At 48.2% G+C, this 22,659-nt stretch overlaps 1 protein-coding gene across 2 annotated transcripts in view; it reads right to left on the bottom strand.

The window, feature by feature from the left end:
• PRKG1 (protein kinase cGMP-dependent 1) overlaps positions 1 to 22,659 on the bottom strand; it is a 1,213,342-nt gene that overhangs the window by 1,117,694 nt on the left and 72,989 nt on the right. Inside the window, exons 1-2 of one of the 2 annotated variants that reach the window (XM_038744170.1) lie at positions 14,361 to 14,595; positions 14,119 to 14,246 (exon numbers count right to left, since the gene is read on the bottom strand). The exons of the other annotated variant lie outside the window; for it this stretch is intronic. Of the exons in view, the coding sequence (XP_038600098.1) occupies positions 14,119 to 14,246; positions 14,361 to 14,549 (317 nt within the window). The 5' untranslated portion in view covers positions 14,550 to 14,595. Of the gene's footprint in view, positions 1 to 14,118; positions 14,247 to 14,360; positions 14,596 to 22,659 lie in introns of those variants that run through there. 2 annotated transcript variants of the gene reach the window in all.

Genomic DNA, 22,659 nt, shown 5'->3' with positions numbered 1-22,659 from the left:
ATTAGAACTCAGGTCCTCTGACTCTCAAGTCCATGATTTTTTCACTAGGCCACGCTGTTGTGAAATGGGATGCCGTACAATAGAAATGACTAACTAGCATTACAGTTCTTTACGTTTGAAAAGGAGCAACCTTTTAAAACCCCTAGTCTAATACTAAAGAGTATATTTGAGAGCGAAAGACGTGGAACCATTTGGAATTCTTCCTAGACCACACGGTGATGCAAAATAAATCATCTAAATTGGAGAAGGCTGTGTGGCTTAGTGGAGAGGGCTTGGAACTGGGAGTCAAGCAACGCAGGCTCTTACCCCAGCTCTATCATTGACCTCCAGTGGTTGCCCATCCACCACCACATCAAACAGAATCTCCCGTACCATTGGCTTTAAAGAAATCAATCAGCTTGCCCCCTTCTACCTTACCTCACAGATCTCCTACTACAGCCCAGGCCCCACACTTTGCTCTTCTAGCACCACCTTTCCCTTATCTCATTTGTCTTGCCACTGACCCATTTCTCACATCCTCCTTCTGGTCTAGAACTTCTTTCCCTTCCAAATTCACCAAATCAGCCTAGTGGAAAGAGAACCGGCCTGGGATTCAGAGGACCTAGGTTCTAATCCCAGCACTGCCAATTGTCTGGTCTGTGACCTTGAACAAGTCACTTCACTTCTCTGTACCTCAATTATCTCATCTGTAAAATGGGAATTAGGACTGTAATACCCAATGTGGGTCAGAGACAATGCCTAATATGAGAAGCAGCGTGGCTTAGTGGATAGAGCACAGGCTTGGGAGTAAGAAGGACGTGGGTTTTAATCCTGGCTCTGCCATGTGTCTGCTGTGTGACCTTTGGTACATCACTTAACTTCTCTGGGCTTCAGTTACCTCATCAGTAAAATGGGGATTAAGTGTGTGAGCCCCATGTGGGACAGGGATTGGGTCCAACCTGATTAGCTTGTATCTACTCCAGCACTTAGAACAGTACTAGGCACATATTAAGTGCTTACCAAGTACCATAATTACTACTATTATTATTACTGTATCTACCCCAGGGTTTAGTACAGTGACTGGAAGTGATGGTATTTGTTAAGCGCTTATTATGTGCTGAGCACTGTTCAAAGCACTAGGCTTGATACAAGTTAATCAGGTTGTGCCATGTGGGGGTCACAGTTTAATTCCCATTTTATAGATAAGGAAACTGAGGCACAGAGAAGTTAAGTAGTTTGCCCAAGGTCACACAGCAGACAAGTGGTGGAGGCGGGATTAGAACCCACGTCCTCTGCCTCCCAAGCCTGTGCTCTTTCCACTAAGCTACAAAAAGAAGCCACCACTCTCCCCACCTTCAAAGCCTTACTAAGCTTTGATTTAAGCCCTCAATCCCCAACATCTCCTCCCTTCTGTGTTGTCTATGTACTTAAGATCTGTATTCACCCTACCATCAGCCCCAGAGCACTTATTTGAGATATGTGATTTATTTATTCGTTTGTCTGATTCCTCCCCCTTTACTGTGAGGTCACTGAAGGCATGGAACACGTCTACCAATTCTATTGTATTGTACTGTCCCAAGGGCATAGTACAGTGCTCTGCACACAGTAGCACTCAATAAATACCATTAATAATAAAAATAATAATAATGTTGGCATTTGTTAAGCGCTTACTATGTGTCAAGCACTGTTCTAAGCACTGGGGGGATAACAGGTAATCAAGGTTGTCCCACGTGAGGCTCACAATCTTAATCCCCATTTTACAGATGAGGGAACTGAGGCACAGAGAATTTAAGTGACTTACCCAAAGTCACACAGCTGAGAAGTGGCAGAGCTGGGATTAGAACCCACGACCTCTGACTCCCAAGCCCAGGCTCTTTCCATTGAGCCATGCTGTTTCCCCAAAATAATAATGATAAATAATAATAATGGTATTTGTTAACCGCTTACTATGTGCAAAGCATTGTTCTAAGCGCTGGAGCGGTTACACGGTGCTCAGGTTGTCCCACCGGAGGCTTACAGTTTTAATCTCCATTTTACAGATGAGGTAACCGAGGCATGGAGAAGTTAAGTGACTTGCCTAAAGTCACACAGCTGACAATTGGTGGAGCCACTTTAAATGATCTTTAAATGATTGGCTTGCTATATGACTTTGGGCAATAATAATAATAATAATGATGGCATTTATTAAGCACTTACTATGTGCAAAGCACTGTTCTAAGCGCTGGGGAGGTTACAAGGTGATCAGGTTGTTCCACGGGGGGCTCATAGTTTTAATCCCCATTTTACAGATGAGGTAACAAGCACAGAGAAGTTAAGTGACTTGCCCAAAGTTACACAGCTGACAGTTGGTGGAGCCGGGATTTGAACCCCTGACCTCTGACTCCAAGCCTGGGCTCTTTCCACTGAGCCACGCTGCTTCTCCAAGTTACTTAACCTGCACCTCAGCTTCTTCATCTGAAATAAAAGGATTGATTGATTGATTGATTGACTGATTGGCTTGCCATGTGACTTTGGGCAAGTCACTTAACCTGTGTCTCAGCTTCCTCATTTGAAAATGGGTATAAGATACCTGGTCTTTCTCCTTCCTAGGTCTTGAGCCCCACGTGGAACAGAGACTGTGTCTGTTCTGATATCTTATAACTAACGTAGGGCCCAGCACAATGCTTAGCCTGTAGTAAGAACTCAATAAAAATCATACAACTTATTAGTATTGGAAAGAATATTTCCCCATCTCTAGGAATAGCAAATGCTTCGCTCTTACTTCCTACCAACTTAGTTAGCATTTACAGAGTCCATTGGAATCCTTAAGTAAAACCACACTGCTAGGGTGGAAAATATTTGCCCGCTGTCATGAATAACATGTAGCCTTGGAAACCTGTTCCCTATTTACCTTTAATATATCCAGAAGGCAGCTACAACAGGCTTGTACCTACAGAGCAAATCTCCTCTGGTTTTACTTAAAATTGCACATTTTTTTAGGAAACCAGCCTGTAAATAGACTATGTACCTTTTAAATTCTCTCTCGGTGCAAAGATTCTCAAAGGCAGGCGCTTCATGTATCCAGGGAAAAAAGTTGGAATACCCTTTGCTCTGACCAACATTCAAAGTCATTCAGCTTCAAACTCCTGAATAGAAGTGTGCTAATACACACGTTCTCTTTGGTGTGTTTGCTTCTTCTGGTTGCTAATTCATGTCATATCGTCCCTAGCATTTAGGTCCAATAAACCAACCCCGGACATGAGACTGAATTCACAATGAAAGAGGTTGTTTTTCTTAAGATTAATTTCATTATGAGATAAATGTCCCTGTCCTCAGCCATTCTCATTACATCTGCATGCTTTATGTGCTCCTAGTCTGCTGAATACATTTTCATCTTTTAGAGGGAGGGGCAAAAGGGAAAAGAGAGGCATCATCATTGACACTGATTATAAGAAGCTTATTTTCATCAAAAGTATTTGCAATTATATTAGGCATTTCATCTCACGTATAAAACACTGTATTTTGCTAATCCTAGCCCGAGGAAATAATGATTAAATTACAAATTTAAATATCAGAAACAATTAGGACCATCTTAGAGAGTTTATAAAGACAAAAAAAACTGGTATTTGTTAAGCACTCATTACGTGTCAAGCACTGTTCTAAGCACGGGTTAGATTCAGGTTCCACATGGGGCTCACAGTCTAAGTAGGAGGAAAAACAAATATTGAATCCCCACTTTGCAGGTGAGGGGAACTGAAGCACAGAAAAGTTAAGTGACTTGCCCAGGCACGTGACAGAGCTGGAATCGGAAGCCAGGTCCTCCGGTTCCCAGGCCTGGGCTCTTTCCTTTGGGCCACACTGCTTCTCTCATGAGATTAACGGGAAGCCCTTTGCTGAATGCCAGAGCAGGACTAAGAATAAAAATGTGGGCTGTTGGTGGTGGTCCAAAACCAAGCGATTTCCCCCTCCAGGTTCAGAATGCCATTCCAGTGGCAGGTTCAGCAGCCCCTCCTGGCCATCCCCAGAGAATTCTGGATGTTTGCACTTAACCAAACTGTCTGGAGGTTCGTTCTCCTCCTTCCTTTTGCTGCAGGCGGCTTCAAAGTGCAACCCAGGCCCAGGCTCCAGCCGTTTGCCTTAAAAGGGCAAAATATCTATCGAAAAACCTTCAGCTGGCTCCCAGGACATCACATACCAGAGAAAGAAAAGCTACAAGTACTGTGCTGCCATGGGAGGGAACTTGCCCATCTTCCCCTTAGGCGTGTGTCCCTCAGCTATGTCTATGGGCAGCTGACAGAACACACCTGCTGCTTAGGCAGTTCTTGCAGGAAAAAGCTAAAACCAAACAGCAAAGACCATAAGATCCCAGTGAGGAACTTAAAGAACCAGTAGCCGAAGTTTCTGACTGACGAAAACGTCAGCAGCCTACCATCACTAGAGACTACATGGCTTTGGCAAATTTGCAACCTGGAACTGCACCGGATTCACTCCAAGACCAGAGGGGACGATGACAGCTCCAGAAGCATGAGGGATTAGACAAAGTGGATTAGCTGCCAAGCCTCAGGGGCAAGTATGAGTGGTTACCATCCCTGAGATTCTGCTGATTCTCAAGGTGAGCAAGAGAGTAGCTTGCCCCACGGAACAGTAAATAAGTCTATGCAAATTCTATCTTGGATGTGGAGTAAATCATTCCTCAGTACTCCTCCTGCATAAATTGATGAAATGTCCATACTGATTTGGCAAATTCCCCGTGACGGAGAATGGTTTGTCACACAGTAGCCAAAAGAAGCTTTCGGCTGGCTGGCTGGTAAGATTTATCAGATCGGGGCCATTGGGTGAGGAGTATCCGTCTCTCCATGAACAGAGACTTCTGGAGGACTGGAAGGCCAAGAGGAAATCTGAAAAAAGAAACAGGAGCAGCTAGGGTGTTCTGGACCGCACTGGTGCGGCAGCAAAGCATGTGTCTGCTCTTCCTCTGAACAGAACAGAGAATGTTCAGCCACATCTGCACCCACTGCACCCAGATTTCACCCTCAATGAGTCCTGAGCTCAGAGATCCTCCAATTCAAAGCATGAGGCACGTAAGCCCTTAGAACGAAAACACCTTGGTTACTGGCCTTTTCCCTTCCTTTTTTTCTAATGGTATTTTTTGAGAGCTTACTATGTTCCAGGCACTTTACTAAGAGTTGGGGCAGGTACAAGCTAACCAAGTAAGACACAGTCCTTGTTCACATGGGCTCATGTCTTAATCCCCATTTTACAGTTGAGGTAACTGAGGCACAGAGAAAGTGACTTGCCCAAGATCGCACAACAGGAAAGTGTCAGAGTTAGGTTTAGAACCCAGGTCCTTCTGCCATCCAAGCCCATGTTCTATCTACTAAGCCACACTGCTCCTCTATTCTAATTCTTTCCAGATTCCTCCCTCCCCTTTGGTTGAAACTCTCTGAACACAGGTCTCATTTTCTTTTTTCTTTCTTGCACACAAACACAGCAGTCTCTTACCTTCCCCTCTTGAATCAGGGAACTGTCTTTCTTCCCTGCTGTTTCCTCAGGACTTACAAGTCTGTCTCTCCCTTCATATATCCCAGGATTCTAGCTCATCTAGAAGATCCTGTCTGTTTTCTAAATCAGTACTTTATGAGGAAGACTCTGGATGCCTTCCTTCACTTAGTGGAAGACAATTCAGTATCTTTTTAATTGTTTTTGCCCTCAAATCTTTGAGTCCCATGGCCCACAATTCCCTCTCCTTAAAATGCCTCTTCCCATTTAGGGGACTGCTTCTTCCACGTCCCTCAAGCCCTTTATCTCTGGCCCATTGTGCCCCCAAGTCCTTTCCTCCCCAACCTCATATTGTCTTTCTCAAAGCTTTTGCCTTAGCCCACACACACTCATTATTTCTCATGTGTCCTTTCTCCTTCTCTTCTCTCTCCCTCTGTCTCATCTATATATGGATCCCAAATAATAATAATAGTAATAGTAACAATAGTTAATACTACGTGCCAAGCAGTCAGTCAATCGTATTTTCGGAGCACTTACGGTGTGCGGAGCACAATACTAAACACCTGGGAGAATGCAATATCACAATATAACAGACATATTCTCTGCCCACAATGACCTTACAGTCTAGAGGGGGAATTACAGTCTAGAGGGGGAAGCCCAGTACTAAGTACTGTGGTAGATATACCATAATCAGTTTGGACACAAGTCCCTGTCCCTTATTGGTCTCACAGTCCAAGTAAGAGGAAGAACTGACATTTAATCCCCATTTTACAGATGAGGAAACTGATGCACCAAGCAGTGACTTGCCCAAGGCGATACAGCAGGTAAATGGTAAAGCTGGGATGAGAACTCAGGGCCTCTGACTCTGTGCTCTTTCCACTAGGCTTCTCTGCTTCTTGATGATGTTGTTAGACTATGGAGTCCTTTTTCATATCCCTAGAACACATCTGTTCTCACTCAATACTCCTGTCATTTTATATTAATAACCATGGTTAGAGAATCTGGACAGGAAACAAGACAATGAAAGCAGGAGGCCCTCCCTAAGTGTAGTAATGTCCCACCTGCTCCTGAACATCTGTTTCACATGACTAGGAGCTGCTTTATGCTATTGTTTGTTTATATTAACTGACAGATTCTTTTTAATCCTTGGACTATTTTTTTTCTCCATTGAGCTCCAGATAATTCACATAAGCTGCTTATATCTAAGTTCACCTGAAAGAAATCAGAAGAGATGTCAGGCAAGGGACAGCAACACACTGCATCAGAGACCAGGCATGATGGTTAACAAAAGGAGAAAGGGACTGAAATCAGGATGCAAGGGGAAGAGAGAGAGTGGGGAGTGGTTGTCACTGACAGGGGTGGCAGGCAAACCTCAGCTCCCCCCTCCCCCCAGATGAGTTTTCAAAATGCCACAGCTATAACTGGCTAATAAGCTGTTGTTAGCATGGGTAACTACTGCCTTAGGAACGTGCTTGTTTATTTTACTGTCTGGCATTCAGAGAGTTCTGAGTCACGTGAAGGTTAATGTCAGAGAGTTGGAAGTGTTAGCAGCGGGACTGGTTCAGTAGAATGGGCAATGGCACCTAAAAGCTGAGGTGGCAGAAAGACCAGCAGCCCTGTGTTGGATTCTGGTTGCTAGGAAACCATGGAGCCCCCACCATTGCTAGGCCGACAGAAAAAAAAATGTGCCCATATGCCTTATAACCTGCCAACAGCAACAATAGAAACATCGTCTGCCTTCCTTTACCCTTTCCCCTTATGGTTCCAAATCCTGCTCAGAGAAATAACAAGCAGCGCAAGTCCAAAAATGTGGCTCAACGGACTGAGGAAACTGACCATTTAAATTCCCATGACACTAACTAGATCTTCTCTATGTAAAGATTTGTCAGTGTTTTCACTCAATCCCCAGTTTTAGGGATGTGTGATCACACTGTGTCACTCATCATTCTGTAGACTGGAATGACCCTTACTTCGATTAATAACACATTTAGACTTGAGGGGTGAAAGCTTAGCCCAAGATTACATTAGAGTAACTTGGAACTCAATATGCCCGCACATCAAAAAATAAGTTGGAGGAATAACAAAATCCTTAGATTCAATTCCTACCGATTTCCATTTTATCTAAATTTGCTGGGAATCTGATTTTATACAGTGTACCTGGGTTGACAGAATCGAGCACTACTGAATGAGTGAAACTGGAAATTCAGTTACTGAAACATGTTGATCAGTACGATACCATCTAAAAAACCTTAGACTACTACTAAGACTAGATCATCTAGGAACAGTTAACGTGATTGATAAGGAGAAGATTCCAAAACCGATCTCCCACAGGTAAAGGGAGATAACTTCAGAGAGATAACTTCAATCACAAACAAATTACCGAATTCATTTCCATAGTGATAAAAAATGTGATTCAAAAACCTTGGGGTGTATCCTCAAGCTATTAAGTAATTATCAAAACTGTCTGTGAACTCTAAGAATTTAAGAATTGCCCAAGTCCCTTGGAACTTGTTTTCACAAATGAAGGGAGATTGGAAAGCCCTGTCAATAACTGATGAAACCCAGGTTTTAAAATGTCTCCATTCCCTAAACCAAATTTTCAAACAAAATATGTCAAATCAGGCCATGAAGAAAACACTGCAAATTCTTAAGTCATCATTTTCCTGTCCCAAAACAGTATTTGAGTATAAAGTTTACACTGGATTTCATGGCAGGAACTGTAGATGTCTGAAGTTAGGAGCTGTTTTGCAACGTGATGATAACATTCAGAGTTCTCAGTTCATATATTGTTCCCTTTCATTTTCTTGGCTGACTGAATATTCCACAGCTTAAGCGAACTTAACGGTTCATTTCAACCTCTTCCCAAATGCAACTAACTCTGGGGTTAAAAAAACAAAACAAAACAAAAAAACCGCAACTAACAGTGCCGAGTTCTATTTTATGAAGAAATTCAGGGAACTATGATAGAACCAAAATGACAGCGTATATCTAGGTAAGCAAAGTACAGCTACCTGGAGGAATCATGGCTATTTAGTGACCACATGTGGTTTTGGATATTCTATACGGCTGGAAACTTTTGCGGTATTACAGATTGGAGAGGCAATTCTAAAATGAAGTAACTTTGATGAAGTGTTAGGTGAGCTATTTAGTGAACCCTGATAATTAACTGTAAGTCCACATGGTTCAATCGCTTTAATCTCTTATATGTGCTCTGCACACGGTAAGTACTCAATAAATATGTTTGAATGAATAAATGAATAGTCGTACTGGTTTTGTTTCTTGGTAAAGACTAGTCAATTCCATCATCATCAATCGTATTTATTGAGCGCTTACTGCGTGCAGAGCACTGTACTAAGCGCTTGGGAAGTACAAGTTGGCAACACATATTCCATATATACTATTTGAGGAAAATGTTCTATGGGCTCTGGACCGCTCATCTGCTCTTTGACCTCTTCAATTTCACTGCTCCCCACAATCTCTTTCTATAGAGCAGTGCAGGAAAATCAGACTGAAAGCTCCACCCACGTGTCACAACATACTGGCCAGAATGACCTGATTTTACAATGTTCGCATGGGACCAGCCTCTACTATCAGAAGATCCTGAGCAATCCCTAAAAAATCATTCTGGGAGAGTCTTCTCTCCTGGCATCAACCACAAATGCTCTAAGGAAAATGTCAGCAGGAATCATTACACCAATCTGATTTCATGAGCTTCACTGAGCACACAGCCTGGGATTCTTTTGAATTAGGAAAAGCAGGAAAACCTAAACTGTTACGAATGACAAGACAAACCAGGCAAATACCTTTGGATATGCCACATAATTACACAGAACAGTGGAAAAGCAGTGATCTGAATCTAATGGAAAGAGAATTGAAAACTAATGTGCACAAAGAAATCAATTCCTTGGATACTTAGATTTTTATGATGATGTCTACTCACCATTAACACGATCTGTGAAAAAGTTTAGGATGAGTAATTTTAACTACCTTGGGATGAAATACCAATAATCATTAACTTCTAGGAAGACTGCAAAGTCATTTTATTTAAGTGTGTTTTGACCAAAGCTAGTTTATTCAAGTTTTTGGGTCTGCATGATCTCGATAAATTAAACATTTGAAGATCTGTGAGATAATCATTCAAACAGTATTAAATATGCTGCATAAAGGCTCTAAATCTTTTTGCTACGAAAGGTGCAGTTGGGCAGTAAAATCAATTCGACTTGTGTAACCTATTACTGTGAGGATAAAAAAAATGAACAGATATTTTTTCAAAAGTTTCTCTGGCTAGAAAATCACTCTATTGTCAGTCCTATCAGGTGACTCCCTTCTGGGACCTGAAAGTCTGGTAAAAAACCACTCTCACAACATAATTTTCAGAAAAAGCTCACCATTTCTGGAATACCCCAAAATATAGAATTTTTCAAGTTGATTCGACCGCAGAATTTAAGCGACTGAAAAACTGTGCACTGTTTTCAACCTTAAGACCATTTCCCACCTTCATTCTTTCCTCCTTTTAATTTATTTGTTTTAAATTCCAGTTGGAAGCAAGCTTCTAAGCATCAAACCAATTCCTTATTTCGAGCCTCTTCCTAGTCCGCCCCTCAAAATCACTACTCTTCCCCAAATCCAAGAACACTGGATCTGAGTCATTGTTTAGACTGGTCACTGTCTATCTGAAATCTACTAACCTCTCTGTTTATAAATGGATGGGTTTGTTCCATGTGCTAGTCCAAAAGTCTACATAAACCAGAATGAGATGCCATAGAACTGGGAGCTATTCAAACAGCTGTCACTGGTAACTTTTTCATTACGCAAACTTGGCCCAAAAGAACGCCCATGCACATCATTAAACAGGCATGCTTGTCACTAGATACCGTTCATTAACAGAGAGAAAGTTAAAGTGAGCTCAGGGTGCAATTATGATTTCCTTCCCCTAATGCCCCCCAACCACCCCCCCCCCTCCAGAAAGAACTCGGGTCACTGGAGAAAAATATTTATCTTTCCTCCAACACCCATCAAACCCTTACAAAATAGGAGCTATTCCTCAAACTCCTACTCAAAGAACGAGGAGCTGCACATTTGATGAACAGCAGGTGCTGTATTTCTTAATTAGAAGAACCAACCAAGCTCTCAGTTGTCTGTTGGAACATCAGCAAGGCTTCGGGGGCTCACACATTCTGCACATATGGACTGAGCACTCTCTTAATACAAACCGGGTTATCATACACCCTCTATTTCCTCTTAATTTATTTAGCCCGTTGGGCTTTGATAATGAGAGCTCTTCAAACCGACTATTAGTACCATGGGTGCAGAGGAGAGGAGAATACAAATTCTCCTTAATTTAAACATTTCCCCGTAATTACATGGCCAGGCGTTTGCTTTAATTCTCGCTTCACGTTTGCTTATTAATAAGGGTGGATTTCTTTCATCACTCCTATTATTCTAAGGAAGCTTTCCTCTTCAACGTCAAGTTTTTAGCCAAAATTTTCAGCCAAGTTATATGCTCCCCGTGAACAGGGCTAAGCTATAAATTGCTCACTTACCCAACCCAGGAGCGTTAAGAAGCCTCAGTCCATCTACATTATTAAGACCACTTAGGATTCAGGACCCATCTAGTCTGCTCATTTACCCGTCCCCCGTCCAGCATAAATTCCTTAGGGGAACCCTGCGACTGTCTCTTCATCCATCCAATCGTATTTAATGGGCGCTTATTGTGTGCAGAGCTCTGTGCTAAGCGCTTGACGGCGGAGCGCTGTACTAAGCACTTGGGTGTAACGGAGGGGAAAGCGGTAAAGGACTCTAGATTTTCCAGTCTGTCTTGCCTTGTCTTGGCTTATGTTTGACAGAGATCTGGACTTTCCAGATTGATTTGAGCCCATTCATTCATTCATTCATTCATTCCATCGTATTTATTGAGCGCTTACTGCGTGCAGAGCACTGCACTAAGCGCTTGGGAAGTACAAATTGGCAACATCTAGAGATGGTCCCTACCCACTAGCCCACCCGAGGACCCTCCTCTCCCGCAGCCTGCGGGAGCCGCCGGACCAGGGGGGTCCCGGGTTTGGCCCCAATCAATCAATCAATCAATCAATCAATCGTATTTATTGAGCGCTTACTGTGTGCAGAGCACTGTACTAAGCGCTTGGGAAGTACAAGATGGCAACATATAGAGACAGTCCCTACCCAACAGTGGGCTCACAGTCTAAAGCCCCAGACATTTGCGGGTTTCTGCGGGCAAAGGAAGGGGGGGGGGAGAAGGCCTCCTCTGCCCCGGTCGGGCAGAACCAGGGTCACCGTGGGTCGCGTCGCCCAGAAAGGGCAGAGAGGGCACAAGAGGGCAAAGGAGGAGCATCCGAAAGGGACACCTCTTTGGGAGGCTGAGAGCTGCGGGCTGGAGAGGGGTGGCACCGGGCAACCGGCGCTTAGAACAGTGCCCAGCGCTTAGAACATTCAACCGGATTTATTGAGCGCTAACTGTGTGCAGAGCACTGTACTAAGCGCTTAGAACAGTTCTTGGCACATAGTAAGCGCTTAACACATGCCATCATCGTTATCTGTTATCCTCTCTCCGCCTCAAAGTGGGGACGGGGTGGGCAGAACTTGGGCCAGCGGAAGGGACAGAGAGGGCACAAGTGGGCACAGGAGAAGCGTCCGAAAGGGACACCTGTTTGGGAGGCTGAGCTGCGGGCTAGGGAGGGGTGGCACCGGGCAACCGGCGCTTAAAACAGTGCCCAGCGCTTAGAACATTCAATCGTATTTATTGAGCGCTTACTGTGTGCAGAGCACAGTACTAAGCGCTTAAAACAGTGCTCCAGCGCTTAGAACAGTGCTTGGCACATAGTACGCGCTTAACACATATGAGAAGCAGCGTGGCTCAGTGGAAAGACCCCGGGCTTTGGCGTCAGACGTCGGGGGTTCAAATCCCGGCTCCGCCAATTGTCAGCTGTGTGACTTTGGGCAAGTCACTTCACTTCTCTGTGCCTCACTTCCCTCATCTGTCAAATGGGGATTAAGACTGTGAGCCCCCTGTGGGACAACCTGATCACCTTGTAACCTCCTCAGCGCTTAGAACAGTGCTTTGCACCTAGTAAGCGCTGCATAAATGCCATTCTTATTATTATTATTATTATCATTATTATCCTCTCTCCGCCCGCGGTGGGGACCCGAAGGGGCAGAGAGGGCACAAGTGGGCACAGGAGGAGCGTCCGAAAGGGACACCTGTTTGGGAGGCTGAGAGCTGCGGGCTGGGGGGAGGATGGCACCGGGCATCCAGCCCTTAGAACAGTGCCCCAGCGCTTAAAACAGTGTTTTGCACATAGCAAGCGCTTAACACTTGCCATCGTTATTATCATCTCTCCTCCCTGAAGTGGGGACCAGGCGGGCAAACGCGGGCCAGCGGATGGGGCAGAGAGGACACGAGTGGGCCCAGGAGGAGCGTCCGAAAGTGACACCTGTTTGGGAGGCTGAGAGCTGCGGGTTGCGAGGATGGGTGGCACCAGGCATCCAGCGCTTAGAACAGTGCCCAGCGCTTAGAACAGTGCTCCAGCGCTTAAAACAGTGTTTTGCACATAGTAAGCGCTTAACACATGCCGTCATTGTTATCCTCTCTCCGCCCCGAAGTGAGGCCAGGAGAGCAGAACGAGGGCCAGCGGATGGGGCAGAGAGGGCACAAGTGGGCACAGGAGGAGCGTCCAAAAGGGACACCTGTTTGGGAGGTTGAGAGCTGGGGACTGGGGGGAGAGTGGCACCGGGCATCCAGCGCATAGAACAGTGTTTTGCACATAGTAAGAGCTTAACACTTGCCATCATTATTATCCTCTCTCTGTCCCTAAGTGGGGACCAGGCGGGCAGAACGAGGGCCAGCGGATGGGGCAGAGCGGGCACAAGTGGGTACAGGAGGAGCGTCCAAAAGGGACACTTGTTTGGGAGGTTGAGAGCTGGGGGCTGGGGGGAGGGTGGCACTGGGCGTCCAGCGCTTAGAACAGTGTTTTGCGCTTAACACTTGCCATCATCATTATCCTCTCTCCGTCCCTAAGTGGGGACCGGGCGGGCAGAACGAGGGCCAGCGGATGGGGCAGAGCGGGCACAAGTGGGCACAGGAGGAGCGTCCAAAAGGGACACCTGTTTGGGAGGCTGAGAGCTGCGGGGAGAGTGGCACCGGGCATCCAGCGCTTAGAACAGTGTTTTGCACATAGTAAGCGCTTAACACTTGCTATCGTTATTATCCTCTCTCCGCCCCGAAGTGGGGACCAGGCGGGTAGAACGCGGGCCAGCGGATGGGGCAGAGAGGGCACGAGTGGGCCCAGGAGGAGCGTCCAAAAGGGACACCTGTTTGGGAGGCTGAGAGGGGCGAGCTGGGGGGAGGGTGGCACCGGGCATCCAGCGCTTAGAACAGTGTTTTGCACATAGTAAGCGCTTAACACTTGCTATCGTTATTATCCTCTCTCCGCCCCGAAGTGGGGACCAGGCGGGTAGAACGCGGGCCAGCGGATGGGGCAGAGAGGGCACGAGTGGGCCCGGGAGGAGCGTCCGAGAAGGGACACCTGTTTGGGAGGCTGAGAGGTGCGGGTTGCGAGGATGGGTGGCACCGGGCATCCTCCTCCGCCCGCCTGCCTGCCCCCCGTTCCCCCCCACCGGGTTGCCCCGTCTCCGGCCGCTTACTGTGGGCTCTTGGGGTAGAAGGGGAGAGTGACGTGGCTGAGGTCCTGGAGGTCAAAAGCGGTGGGCTCGGCGGAGATGGCCTGCCGCTTGGTCCTGGGCTCGCCCTGCAGCCCCGCGGGCCCCCCGCCCTGCTGCTGCTGCTGCTGCTGCTGCTGCTGCTGCTGGGCCTGCTGCTGCGCTAAGCGCTGCGCCTGGCGCTGCGCCTGCTGCTGCTGCGCCTGCTGCTGCGCCTGCTGCTGCGCCTGCTGCTGCTGCTGCTGCGTGGCGGGCCGGATGACGGAGCGGTACTTGTCCAGCTCGTTCTGCAGCTTCTGGATCAACTCGTCCTTCTGGTCCAGCTCCAGCTCCAGCTCGTCGATGAGCGCGTCCCGCTGCCTCAGCTCCTCGATCTTCTCCTGCAGCGCGTACTGCAGGTCGCGCAGGGTGCCCATGGTCCGGCCGGCCCGCCCCCTCCGAGCCCGGGACCGGACCCCAGAAACTTTGGCCCGAGTGTCCGTGGGGTGCTGGGGCCCGGGGGCCGCGGGGCCGCCCCTCCGGACGGACTGCCGGCGCCTCCGCCGCCCGCTCCTCTCGGCCCCCGCCTTCCCGCTCCGCCCCGGCTCCGCCCCGGCTCTCTATGCCCGGCTCCTCCCCGGCACCCGGTGCCCGGCTCCTTCTCGGCTCCCTGTGCCCGGCTCCTCCCAGGATCCCTGTGCCCGGCTCCTCCCCGGCTCCCTGTGCCCGGCCCCCTGTGCCCGGCTCCTCCCCGGCTCCCTGTGCCCGGCCCCCTGTGCCCGGCTCCTCCCTGGCTCCTCCCCGGCTCCCTGCGCCCGGCCCCCAGTGCCCGGCTCTTCCCTGGCTCCCTGTGCCCGGCTCCCTGAGCCCGGCTCCTTTTCGGCTCCCTGTGCCCGGCTCCTTCTCGGCTCCTCCCCGGCTCCCTGAGTCCGGCCCCCTGTGCCCGGCTCCTCCCCGGCTCCCTGCGCCCGGCCCCCTGTGCCCGGCTCCTCCCTGGCTCCCTGTGCCCGGCTCCCTGAGCCCGGCTCCTTTTCGGCCCCCTGTGCCCGGCTCCTTCCTGGCTCCCTGTGCCCGACTCCCTGAGCCCGGCTCCTTTTCGGCTCCCTGTGCCCGGCTCCTTCTCGGCTCCTCCCAGGATCCCTATGCCCGGCTCCTGCCCGGCTCCCTGCGCCCGGCCCACAGTGCCCGGCTCCTCCCCGGCTCCCTGTGCCCGGCTCCTTCTCGGCTCCCTGCGCCCGGCTCCCTGTGCCAGGCTCCTTCTCGGCTCCCTGTGCCCGGCTTCTCCCAGGCTCCCTGTGCCCGGCTCCTCCCCGGCTCCCTGTGCCCGGCCCCCTTTGCCCGGCTCCTTCTCGGCTCCCTGCGCCCTGCTCCCTGTGCCAGGCTCCTCCCAGGCTCCCTGCGCCCGGCTCCTCGTGCCCGGCTCCTCCCCGGCTCCCTGTGCCTAGCCCCCTGTGCCCGGCTCCTCCCCGGCTCCCTGTGCCCGGTTCCCTATGCCCTGCCCTGTGCCCGGCTCCTTCCCGGCTCCCTGTGCCCGGTTCCCTATGCCCTGCCCTGCTCCCGGCTCCTCCCCGGCTCCCTGTGCCCGGCTCCCTACGCCCGGATCCCTGTGCCTGGCTCCTTCTGGGCTCCCTATGTCCGGCCCTGTGCCCGGCTCCGCCCCGGCTCCTCCCCGGCTCCCTGCGCCCGGCTCCTTGTACCCAGCTCCGTATGCCCGGCTCCTCCCCGGCCCCCTGTGCCCGGCTCCTCCTCAGCTCCCTGCGCCCAGCTCCCTGTACCCCGCTACTCCCTGGCTCCCTGTGCCCGGCTTCTCCTCAGCTCCCTGCCCTTCCCCGGCTCCCTGCGCCCAACTCTCTGTGCCCCGCTCCTCCCCGGCTCCCTGTGCCCGGCTCCCTGTGCCCAGCTCCTCCCCGGCTCCGTGTGCCCGGCTCCCTGTGCCCAGCTGCTCCCCGGCTCCCTGCGCCCGGTCGCCCGTGCCCGGCTCCTCCCCGACTCCCTGTGCCCGGTCCCCGGTGCCCGGCTGCTCCCCGGCTCGGTGTGCCCGGCCGGCCCCGGAGCATGCCCAGAGCGGGCGGGGGGCGGCTGGCTCCGGGGTCGGGGGGGAGGGAGAGGGCCAGCAGGAGAAAGGGAGGGGAGCCCGCACTCTCCCAGCCGACTCGGACCCAGCAGAAGGACCGGGGACAGGGCCAAGAAAAGGGGAGGGGGCTGGGCAGGGGGATGCCCTTCCAGGTCCAGAGGGAGCCTGTTGCCCCCACCCCCCCCCCCGGGGCCTGGGGCTTCTTGTGACGCAGGAGGGGTACTGATAGGGCACCCCGTCCCCCGGAGGGGCACCGGGCCTCGTAAAATCCCTGCCCACCATATGGGAGCGGACCCCCTCCCCTGCCACTCTGAAAGCCTCCACGGGCTTCCCCATCCCAAACTTTTCCCGAGGGCGTGGGGAGGGTACGGTGGCGAGACATCGTGGGGAGGGGGCGAGGAACCGGGGGTTGTAGGTTCCCCTCCTTCCCCTAACTAGCCCCCCCAGCGGGCCAAACAAGGGGTCTTCTCACCTTCCCTCCCAGCGCCCAAAGACCCCCTTCCTTCGCCCCCCTCCCAGCCCTGCACTTTCGCCCTCTCTGTCTCCCCCTTCTAGACTGTGATCCCACTGTTGGGTAGGGACTGTCTCTATATGTTGCCAACTTGTACTTCCCAAGCGCTTAGTACAGTGCTCTGCACACAGTAAGCGCTCAATAAATACGATTGATTGATTGATCGATTGGTCCTTCCCCGGGCACTGGGGGACGGGCAGGGCCAGCGTGGCTTTGGGCCTCGGGTGGAGGGCCAGTCCCTGCCAACGACCACCGAGGGGGCCCGCCCTGGGAGTCAGTTTTCCGCGCCCGACTGGCTTTTGTTTGGTCGTTTCGTTTCGTTTTTCTGCTAGGAGTCAGCCTGAGCCTGCCATGGGGCGACTGCACCAAGTATTTGAAGGCAGTAATCCAACGGTCTCCTTCCGAGGGCAGTTCACCGAGAGCCAGGCTGGCAAGCCACAGGGCATCCGAACAGGAGAAAAAACGAGAGCCGAACCGAACTCACAAACGGGCAGAAAGTGGGCGACCATCTACTGCCAACCGCCTTGGCCATATGGTGCCAAGGGGGGCTGTGCCTTGTGGCTGTAAACTCCAGCTCCTTGGTTCACTATAACGGGGAGGACGAGAAAGCGGGAGGCAGGCGCGACTCCACGTTAACTCTGCTAGCTTCAGTTATCCCAGACTGTTTGCTGGCATCCTACTAACGCACGCTTGCTACCCGGGCTCACCAAAATATCACAACTCGGTTCATTCTGGAGATGTCAGAAGTACAAACCGAAGCCTAGAAATAGAAAAGAGAAGCCGTACGCAGAGCTGAAACCTCAACTACAGAGACGATCCTGATTTTGATAGTTTACCAGGAGTCCGGGGCTCTCTTTTCAAACCGTATCCGTCTTACCTGTGGAGTATTCGGACCCCTCCAAGTGAGGAGGAGAGAGCCCTGGCAGACCAGCTGCAAACTGACCTCCCGATTCTTAAGAAATAAATACATCATTCGCATCAACCACAGATTTACTTTTCCCCTAGGCTCTCAGCCTAAACATTAATTTGGAAATTCATTTGTGAGGCCATGCTACAGTCATTCTTCCCTATTGTACTCAAATACGTGGGCCCAAATGTCCATTTACATTTTCCCCTTCAAGTATGAGTTTTTAAGGAATCCAAGTCACTTTAGTGTGTAAGCTGGCCTGATGCCCAAAACAGTATTTTCTTCTGGAATAAACAGAGTGTGCACAATTTCCTGAGAGTGACAACAGCAAATTCTGGCTCTGTTTTTCTTTTCATTAAAAATAAACCCAGCAGAAGCTGTATGGCTGTCTACTTTTAGAACTCGGTTCTAGAAGTAATTTAATGACATTTTCCTTATCCCAGGAAAGAGGCCAAATTCTCATCCCATTTAAGTTTTGGGAATGTCTTAATTTCATGGGAAAATAGTTGTACTCACAATTATTTCTGGAGAGCAGACCCAAGCACCAAGTCCAACAGCATAGTGATACTTGAGGGATGATTAAAATAGAGCAATGTACCAAATATCCACTAAAAATAATTCAGATTCCACATGTTTCTAACTCTAAATAACAATAGTAATAATTGTGGCATTTGTCAAACACTTACTAAGTGCCAAGCTTTGCACTAAGCGCTGCAGTAGATTTAAGGTAAGCAGGTCAAACACAGTCCCTTTCTTTCCTGGAGATCGCAGTCTAAGAGGGAGGGAGAAAATGTATTTCATTCCCATTTTATAGATGAGGAAACTGAGGCAAAGAAAAATTAAGTGGCTTGCCCATGGTCACATAGCAAGCAATTTGTGGAGCTGGGGTCAGAAATCAATCAACGGTATTTACTGAGGTCTTACTGTATGCTGCATAATGTACTAAGCACTTGGGAGAGTACAGCACAGTAGAGTTGGAAGACACATTCCCTGTCCACAAGGACCATATGGTCTGGTCCCAGACCTCTTTCCACCTGGCCACGTTGCTTCTTAATGTAGAAACATATGCAATCTCAGTCAGTCAATCAATTGTACTTACTGAGCACTTATTGTATGCACAGCACTATACTAAACGCTTGGGAGAGTACAGTACAACAATATAACTGACATATTCCCTCGCCACAACAGTCTAGAGGGGGAGACTGACATTCTTATGAATAAATAAAATTAAACCTATGTACATAAGTGTACTGCGGCTGGGAGGGGGGCTGAATAAAGGGAGCAAGTCACGGCGACCCAGAAGGGAGTGGAAGAAAAGGAAAAGAGGACTTAGGAAAGGCCTCTCAGAGAAGATGTTCCTTCAGTAAGTTTCTGAAGGGGGCGGAGACTAATTGTCTATGGGACGTGAAGAGGGACAGCATTCCAGGCCAGAGGCGGGCCGTGGGTAAGAGGTCAATGGTGAGATAGGTGAGATTGAGGTACATTTGGAAGGTTAGCATTAGAGGAGCGAAGTATGCAGGCTAGGTTGTATTAGGAAAGTTAGCGAGGCGAGGTAGGACCAGGCAAGTTGATTGAGTGATTTAAAGCCAGCGGTGAGGAGTTTCTGTTTGATGTTGAGGTGGATGGGAAACCACTGGAGGTTCTTGAGGAGTGGTGGGACATGGTCTGAACATTTCTGTGCAGAAATGATCCTCTCGGCAGAGTGAAGTGTGGACTAGAGTGGGGAGAGAGTCAGGGGACAGGGAGATCAGCAAGGAGGTTGATACAATATTCAAGGTGGAGTAGGATAAGGGCTTGGATTAACATGGTATCGGTTTGGATGGAGAGGAAAGGGTGGATTTTAGCAACGTTTTGAAGGTCCAACAGTCAGGACTTAGTGGTGGACTGATTTTGTGGGATGAAAGAGAAGGCAAGACCAAGGATAACACCAAGGTTATGGGCTTGAGAGACAGAAAGGATGGGGGTGTCATCTACAGCCATGGGAAAGTCAGGAGAAGGATAGGGTTTGGGTGGAAAGATAAAAAGTTCTGCTTTAAAAATGTTGTTTGAGGTGACAGCAGGACATCCAAGTAGAGATGTCTTGAAGGCAGGAGGAAATGTGAGGCTGCAGAGAGGGAGAGAGATCAGGGCTGAAGGGTGTAGATTTGGGAATCATCCACATAGAGGGGGTAGTTCAAGCCATATGAGTGAATAAGTTCTCCAAAGGAGTGGCTGTAGAAGGAGAATAGGAGGGGACCTAGAACTGAATCTCATCTTCAATGACCCAAATGGGGGCCTTGGAATTGCACTGTTTGTCGGATTTTATATGAATCTATTGAAATCCATTTGGCTGAGGTTGAAATATAGAACACAACCTTTTTCTTCTGTAAACTTGCCGCACCAGGTGGGACTCCTGATTAGTCCATTATTCTTCTTGACTGCTATCTCTACTGGTGTGGGTGGGGCACTGGAACTAGAGGATTAAAATGGAACCCTTAAAGCATGAGATGTTAAATGTCCCCAAGATTGGGCTCTTTTGATCAATAAAGGGGGATAATACATCTTTTGTTCCCTTATCTCTTAGGATTTGTAATTTTTTTTAACAGAGTCTCAGTTGAGGAGGGAAAGTTTTAGTAAGGCCACAGAGGATGAAATACAGTCCATCAAGGAGGAAAACCTGCTGACCCCAGGATTCCCAAGGCAGTCCATTAAAACAGGTCTTAAATGACCTAGCTGTAAAGCCATTTACTTGGCTGGCACTCTGCAGAATTTCTCTCTATAAAACCAGATAGGGCAGTCAGTATTGGATCCGCCCCATCTACTTCAAAGGACGAACATTTCCAGCAAAAAAAAAAAAAAAATACAGATTTAGCTGAAGCAATAGTAAGTAATTAGGGCTTTGAGTAAAAAAGACACAAACGCAACAGTGCAAATTCCAGCAGGGGTATCGCAAGTCAGAACTGATAGACACTGCAATGCTGTTCTTGCTAGACTTGATAAATGACCTGACTGCACTGCTTTTCCAATATAATAAAATATTGGTGTGCTAATCAAAGATCAACGCTGAAAAAATGCAGGAAATAGCTAATCCATTATAAGCAAAAATAATAGAATTAATAATAATAACTGTGGTATTTTTAAGTGCTTGTGATGTGCCAAGCACTGTACTAAGTACTGGGGGGGATAGCAGGTAATCAGGTCTCACATGAGGTTCTCAGTCTAAGTAGGAGGGAGAAGAGGCACTGAATTCCCATTTTGCAGATGAGTGAACTGAGGCACAGAAAAGTTAAGTAGCTTGCCCAAGACAACACAGCAGACAAGTGGTGGAGCCAGAATTAGAACCCGGTCTTTTAATAATAATAATTATAATAATTGTGATAGTTGTTAAGCATTTACTATATGCCGAGCACTGTACTAAGCACTGGGGTGGATACAAGCAAATCAGGTTGGACACATGTGGGGCCCACAGTCTCAATTCCCATTTTACAGCTGAGGTAATTGAGGCACAGAGTGGTGAAATGACTCGCTCAAGGTCTCACAGAAGACACGTGGTGGAGTCAATCAATCAATCAATCATATTTATTGAGCACTTACTGTGTGCAGAGCACTGTACTAAGTGCTTGGGAAGTACAAGTTGGCAACATAACCAGGATTAGAACCCATGACCTTCTTACTCTCAGGTCCCTGCTCGATCCACTACATCATGCTTTGGTTCCCAACGTGTTCTTTCCACTAGACCAACCTGCTAACCCAGAATCAAGCTTCTATGTACCTCCATAATAAAGTACTACCTTTTAATTATTGCACATGAAGGTTGTAACCTGAAGATAGTCTCAGTTGCCGGTTTTAATCATTTCAGATCAGTAAATAAGTGGTATTTTAAATCTATCAAGTCCTAATCTTCATGAAGATAAGAAGGAATGTCACAAACATGAGGTCAAATCCTGCCACAAAACCAGCTTTCTGTATCACCAGTGATGTTTGCTTTTCTGAGTGATTAAAATTCAGATACCAAACTACTTTTCAAAGAAGGGTGCATGCCCCTGTTTTGCTCATTTAAAGAGGGGTAAAAAAATAAACATTGTTGAAGGCAGATGCATGCATCAAGCAAAAAAATCTAAGTACTTTCAAATACACCAAGTGTGCATTTCCTTAAACCCATTTGAGAAGCAGCGTGACTTAACTGGTTAGAGCATGGGCCTGGGAGTCAGAAGGACCTGGGTTCTAATCCTGCCTCCGCCACATGTCTGCTATGTGACCTTGGGCAAGTCACTTCACTTCACCTCATCTGTAAAATGGGGATTATGATTGTGAGCCCCACGTGGGACAACCTGATCACCTTTTAACCCTCCCCAGTGCTTAGAACAGTGCTTTGCACATAGTAAGTGCTTAATAAATGCCATTATTATTATTATTATTAACTTCTCTGGGCCTCAGTTATCTCATCTGCAAAATGGGGATTAAGAGTGTGAGCCCCCTGGGGGACAGGGAGTGTGCCCAACTTCACTTGTATCTACCCCAGCGCTTAGAACAATGCTTGGCACATAGTAAGCAAGTACCATAATTAAATTAATGAATTTCAGCAGAGTCAATAACACCAAAACATTGATAGGAGATATTAGGATGACTGAATAGCCAGATGACAAAGATACTATTCAATACTGTCAGTATATGTGTCTATTTTTCTCTCCCACAGTATAAGTGCCTTGTGTGCATGAAGTATGTCACTTTGTTATTCTGAACTTTCCTAATACAGTGCAGGTTACAGTTAAGTGCTGCTACTAATACTACTACTATTACATGTGAGTTGGAAAAACATAGGCATTTCCCAATTAAGTTAATAATAATTATTATTATTATGGTATTTGTCAAGTGCTTACGATGTGTCAGGCCCTGTACTAAGCACTGAATTTACTGGAAAAACTAGCAAAGGTGCATGTAAAAGATGCAGCATATCAAATAAAGGCTTTTGAAGAGAATATTTTCATTCAGTATCCAGCTTTTGAAAAAGGTGGTATGAGGGCAAACACTAGTAGAAAAGTCTTCTTAACACATTCACAATTATAGAAAGAATAG

The sequence above is a fragment of the Tachyglossus aculeatus genome, chromosome 3, assembly GCF_015852505.1.
Source record: "Tachyglossus aculeatus isolate mTacAcu1 chromosome 3, mTacAcu1.pri, whole genome shotgun sequence".
Taxonomy (NCBI): Eukaryota; Metazoa; Chordata; class Mammalia; order Monotremata; family Tachyglossidae; genus Tachyglossus; species Tachyglossus aculeatus.
The sequence above is the reverse complement of the archived record's forward strand: the minus strand, read 5'-3'. Positions and strand labels throughout refer to the sequence as shown.